Here is a 5,096-nt window from a genome sequence, read left to right on the forward strand (position 1 = left end):
TGGCAAAGCTGGCTGATCATCCCCTCTTTTCTTCCTTCCAGGAACTGAGAGAGCCAAAGCATTGAGCGGTAAGCACCAAGACCCTTGGGTGGGGGGACAGGAGCAGGCTTGTTTGAGAGGGGCAAGACTGGCCAGAGGCTCTCACACTAACCCAGAAGGAGACCCAGAATAAATGGGCATGGCACTGGGAACCCCAAAGTAAGGAAAATTGGTGGCTCAATGGAATTGGAGCTCAGACAGGAAGGTCTGAGCATCAGGTCTGACTCGCCCCCATGGGCCTCACAATGCAGATGCACAAGTGGGCCATTGAGGCATGAAGCATGGAGATGGGGGCAGGAAAAAGAGACAGGAAAGAATCTGAAGACCATTCTGCTGTAACAATAAGAGACTCCCTCGGGGTCACCCACCCTGCGTGGCACCTTCCCAACACCCACTGGGCTTCTAGGAGCCCCTGTTTGTCAGGACATGGGATCAGATATATCTCATGATGTCACCATTTCACAAGTGAGGGGTGTGAGCCCATGGGGGCAGGGCCCTTTCCCAAAGCTGGGAAGGGTATGCCTGTGTCAGAGGCTGACCTGATGCCCAGGCCTCTGACTTGCCCAAGGTCCCTGAGCAGGTCAGGGACAGGGAGGGCCCAGAGTTGAGCAGAAAGTAGAAGCTGGAATGTGGGGTTGGGGTAGATAATCAGCTGATGGAACCGACCCCCGTTGAGCGCTGCCCTGGCTGTGTTCCCCTAGTTTGCGGGCGCCCCAGGATGCTGAACCGGATGGTGGGTGGGCAGGATGCCTTGGAGGGCGAGTGGCCATGGCAGGTCAGCATCCAGCGAAATGGAAGCCACTTCTGCGGGGGCAGCCTCATCACAGAGCGGTGGGTCCTCACTGCGGCTCACTGCTTCTCCAAGTAAGTCGTCCCCCAGCCCCCCACCAACTGCCTGTGTCCACCCTGCCCTCTCCCCACACCAGGGGCACTGCTGACAGAGCCCGCGCCCCGCAGGCTTCAGCACCTCGGACAGCGCCCCCACCTGTCCGGCACTGACCCACCTTCCTGGCCAGTCCTCCCTTCAGGTGGAACTTTGAAGCTTTCTTCCAACTGCAACCGCTGCTTCCCCAGCCTTTGCTCCCTGCAGTCCAGTCCGGAGGACCACTGCTGGTCGCAGCAGTGAGGTGCTTGGCCAGGCTGAGGCCCTGTTGCTGCAAATGCTGGCAGGCTCCTCTCACACCCTGGCCCCCACCCTGATCCCCCCTCCCACACCTCAAATCCAGGACACTCCCTTTTCCAGCTGGGACTCTGGTTACAGATGAGCCCAAGGTCTGGAGGAGATTGTCCCTTCCTCCTCCTCACCCTGTCTAAGGTCACCCATGCCATTCCTGACCAAAGGGCTGGGCTGCTCATCCCTGCTATCACACTGTGAACCACCTGGCCCCTGACCTCCAGGGTTTCCCAAGCACCTCAGCTCTTGCCTCACCACAGCTCTGCATCTTAAATTCAGCAATGCAGGTTCAGAGGGAGTAGTTCACTTGCCCAAGGCTCACGGGAAGGGCTGGGCCCAACCCCCAGTTGGCTGTCCCCCAGCTGCTCCCTTGTGGACAGCCAACTCCTTCACCCCTCACAGCAAGCCTTTTACTGTCCCCATTTCTCAGCCAAGGAAACTGAGTCACAGAGAACTTGATAGGTGACTTGCCCAAGGTCACCCAGCTGGCCAGGGGTGGAGCTGGGAATTAAAATCAGAAATTAAAGCTGCTTTAGCTTATACTTCCTTAACCTCCTCTCCCTGATGTGTGTCCCCCTGGAGATTACTTTTCTGAAGATATTGTGCAAAGAGGTGTCAGGCACTGGACCTGGATGCCAGGAGGGAGGTGTCTGGCAGCAAAGGAACAACACTAACTCCTCTGTTTCCCGTCTTCATTTAACCTGCAGCAACTCCTCTTTTGAAACCCCAAGGGGCTGCCTTACACCAGCTCTCTGCTCTTTCCCACCAGCACCTCTGAAACATCCCTGTACCAGGTCCTGCTGGGGGCGCGGCAGTTGGTGAACCCAGGGCCACATGCCATGTATGCACGGGTGAAACGGGTGAAAAGCAACCCCCTATATCAGGGCATGGCCTCCAGTGCTGATGTGGCCTTGGTGGAGTTGGAGGCACCTGTGACCTTCACCAATTATATTCTCCCCGTGTGTGTGCCTGACTCCTCGGTCATCTTTGAGTCGGGCATGGAATGCTGGGTCACAGGCTGGGGCAGCCCCAGTGAACAAGGTAATGGGGCAGGGGCAGGAAAGAATGGGGGACATGCCTTAGAGAATGTCCCAGGCGGGTTAGGGGCCCCGCTGAACCAACAGTCTTTTTCTCTTGATATTGGTACACATAATCTCTACTCAAATGCTGGAGTTGGTATGGGAAACGAGCAGCAGGTGCAGGAGGAGGAGCCACGGGAAAGTGGAGAGAGGAGGGCAGAAAGAGCCCAGCCTGGGGAGTGGGATAAAGAAGGAAATCTGTTCCACAAAGCCCTAAGCGAGAGGTCGAAACCCAAGCAAGAAATGGGGAGGGACAGGGCTGTGGTTCGCAAGAACTGCCCGCTGAGCTGAGGTTGTTGTGCCCCTCCCCAGACCGCTTGCCCAACCCTCGGATCCTGCAGAAACTCGCTGTGCCCATCATTGACACGCCCAGGTGTAACCTACTCTACAGCAAAGATGCCGAGTCGGGCTTTCAGCCGAAAACCATCAAAGACGACATGCTGTGCGCCGGCTTTGCTGAGGGCAAGAAGGACGCCTGCAAGGTCAGGCTGGGATGAGGCTGAGCCCTGCTCCCAAGGCCTAGGTCAAGGGGGGAGCCAGCCAGCATGATGGGGCCCCAGTAGGTGGGTCCACGGTCCAGACCAGAGCCGTGCATTCGGTCAGCCGGGAAAAACATTCCTGGGTCACACTCGGGCATCGGTCAGTAGGTCTGCAGTGGGACTCAGGAAAATACATTTTCAACACAGTCCTCTGAGCAGGTAGACTGGGGATGCTAGAGAGATGGGCACCCCAGGCCAGGAAAGGAAGGGCAGCCATTGGGATGAGAGAAGCTGGGCAGAGACAGTCCTAGGGTGGGGAGGTGGGGAGGCCAAAGGGAGGAACACAGCTCTGTGTGTGTGTGTGTGTGTGTGTGTGTGTGTGTGTGTGTACGTGTGTACCTGTTGGCTCAGGCCCCTGTGGGCTCTGATGGTACCTCTGCTTCTCCTGCAGGGTGACTCGGGGGGCCCTCTGGTGTGCCTCGTGGGCCAGTTGTGGCTTCAGGCTGGGGTGATCAGCTGGGGTGAAGGTTGTGCCCGCCGGAACCGCCCAGGCGTCTACATCCGGGTTACCTCCCACTATAACTGGATCCATCAGATCATCCCAGAATTGCAGTTTCAGCAGGCCAGGTCGGGCAGCCAGACGCGGGGCCCCCAGGTCCAGCAGCCCCGCAATCAGAGCTCTGCACCCTGCCTGGTAGCCCACATCCTCCTCCTGGTCCTCGCAGCCCTGCTCACCTCCTTCTGAGCCCTGCTCTTGCAGGCGGACGAGCACAGCCCTGGAACCCACGTGTACATTTGTAAATAGCTCTCTGATTCTCTCTTCTCTCAAATGTCCAGTTATTTTTATTTATGTTCACCCTCCAATAAAACCCTAACCTCAGTACCAGCTCCCCAGGTGTGGATCCTTAGGGCAAGAGGGGAATGGAGAGGTACTTGATGTGGGGGGAGGTGCTGAGGAGCTGTGAATTGGGGTCAACACTGGCTGGGGCATGTGGAGGGAAAGGGTCCCAGTGAGAAGGGAGCCGCAGAGGCTGGATGTCACTGGAGTCCAGGTCCTCAGTGTCCCCTGTGACACCTGCTCCCAAGATCCCCTCACAGGCAATTTCCCTGCTCCCCATCTACCTCCTTGTCCTTGCCAAAGCCACCCTCACTGTAGGTGTTGCCGCAGGGCGCCCTGGGCCGGGCACTGGGGGCAGCGACAATACCAGCAGAAACAACAGGTACCTGGCAGAAGGTCCTGGAGGAGGAGGGTTTTGTGGGGCATGGGAGAATCACAGCCCCCATTTTCTATGTCTGAATCACCCTAAGATTTCTCCAAATAACATTAGGGGTGATGCCCCTACAACTGTGCTTTCCTACCCCAGTGGGGAGGAGGCAGGGACCCTTCCAGGGGCTCCCTGTTCTCCAGGTCCCCCTTGACCCAGCTCCTTTATTCTCACCTCTCCCTGAGCCTCCACTTCCCCCAAGTCCAAAGCTGCAGGCGGGGGGGGGGGCTGGAATTGGGGCCCACATCTACTGGGAGACATTAAACAAATTGCTGCCCTCTCTGAGCCCGTTTCTTCTGTAACCTGGGACAGTATCCCCCCTGCCTCTCAGGGCAACTGGGTAGATGGTGACTCTGCCAGAGGATGCAGCAGGGAGATGGCAACGTGGGCCCTGCCCTGCGCCCCAGTGCCTGCTCACCTCCCTCCAAAGCTCCACATCCTCCTTGAAACTGCCTGGGCACAGCAGGGCCCTGCAGGACCAACAGCCCAGGGCACTGGGCCTCCCCCAGCCTCTGGGATGCAGAGACCACTATAGCTCTATCAAGTCCACACACTGCACAGGCAGTCAGAGCTGTGACAGGTGTCAGAGGCAAAGGCCCAGGCCACTTAGGGCCATGGAGGCTGAGGCTTTGGCAGCTCCACGGGCTGGGACCCCTTTCTTACTCCTTCCATAGAGTTTGGGGCTCAGGCCGTATCTACTGGTGTCTTTAATGGTTTGTACAAGGACACGCCCCCCTTCCCCCCATTCAGAAAGGAGCTAGAATCCTGCATGGAGAGCCCCTACCACAGGCCTGCTGCCTGGCCTGGGCCCAGCTCTGTGGCCCCATCCTCTCCTGCCGCCTCCTGTCATCAGCAACCCCACACAATCTCCCTAGACCTGCCCCTCCTTCCCAGTGCTCCCTGTTGTAGCCTGTCGACACCAAGAATCCATCACAAACAGGTCTCTGGAGCTCTGGACTCCACTGTGCTCTGGCCCTGCCATGATGGCGCATCTGCCCATGGGGCACCTCAGGTTCGCAGGCTGGCCCAAGCACATCCACAGCAGGCCTCTTCTGTGGCC

At 58.1% G+C, this 5,096-nt stretch overlaps 1 protein-coding gene across 1 annotated transcript; it reads left to right on the top strand.

The window, feature by feature from the left end:
* Positions 1-692: 692 nt before the first annotated feature.
* Positions 693-3,592, top strand: LOC107535849 (serine protease 27-like). Its single transcript, XM_016211428.2, has 4 exons — positions 693-903; positions 1,983-2,254; positions 2,605-2,774; positions 3,223-3,592. The coding sequence occupies exons 1-4, from the start codon at positions 695-697 to the stop codon at positions 3,514-3,516; spliced, it is 945 nt and encodes a 314-aa protein (XP_016066914.1). The 5' UTR covers positions 693-694; the 3' UTR covers positions 3,517-3,592.
* The last annotated feature ends 1,504 nt before the right edge of the window (positions 3,593-5,096 follow it).

The sequence above is a fragment of the Miniopterus natalensis genome, chromosome 3 (assembly GCF_054644295.1).
Source record: "Miniopterus natalensis isolate mMinNat1 chromosome 3, mMinNat1.hap1, whole genome shotgun sequence".
Lineage (NCBI taxonomy): Eukaryota > Metazoa > Chordata > Mammalia > Chiroptera > Miniopteridae > Miniopterus > Miniopterus natalensis.

What these genes read in the sequence shown, in the direction of transcription:
- LOC107535849 (XM_016211428.2), top strand. Translation starts at nt 695, where the DNA reads ATGGAACCGACCCCCGTTGAGCGCTGCCCTGGCTGTGTTCCCCTAGTT. An exon ending in GCGGCTCACTGCTTCTCCAA is followed by an intron (nt 904 to 1,982) that starts GTAAGTCGTCCC and finishes CTTTCCCACCAG; the next exon opens with CACCTCTGAAACATCCCTGT. An exon ending in GCAAGAAGGACGCCTGCAAG is followed by an intron (nt 2,775 to 3,222) that starts GTCAGGCTGGGA and finishes CTTCTCCTGCAG; the next exon opens with GGTGACTCGGGGGGCCCTCT.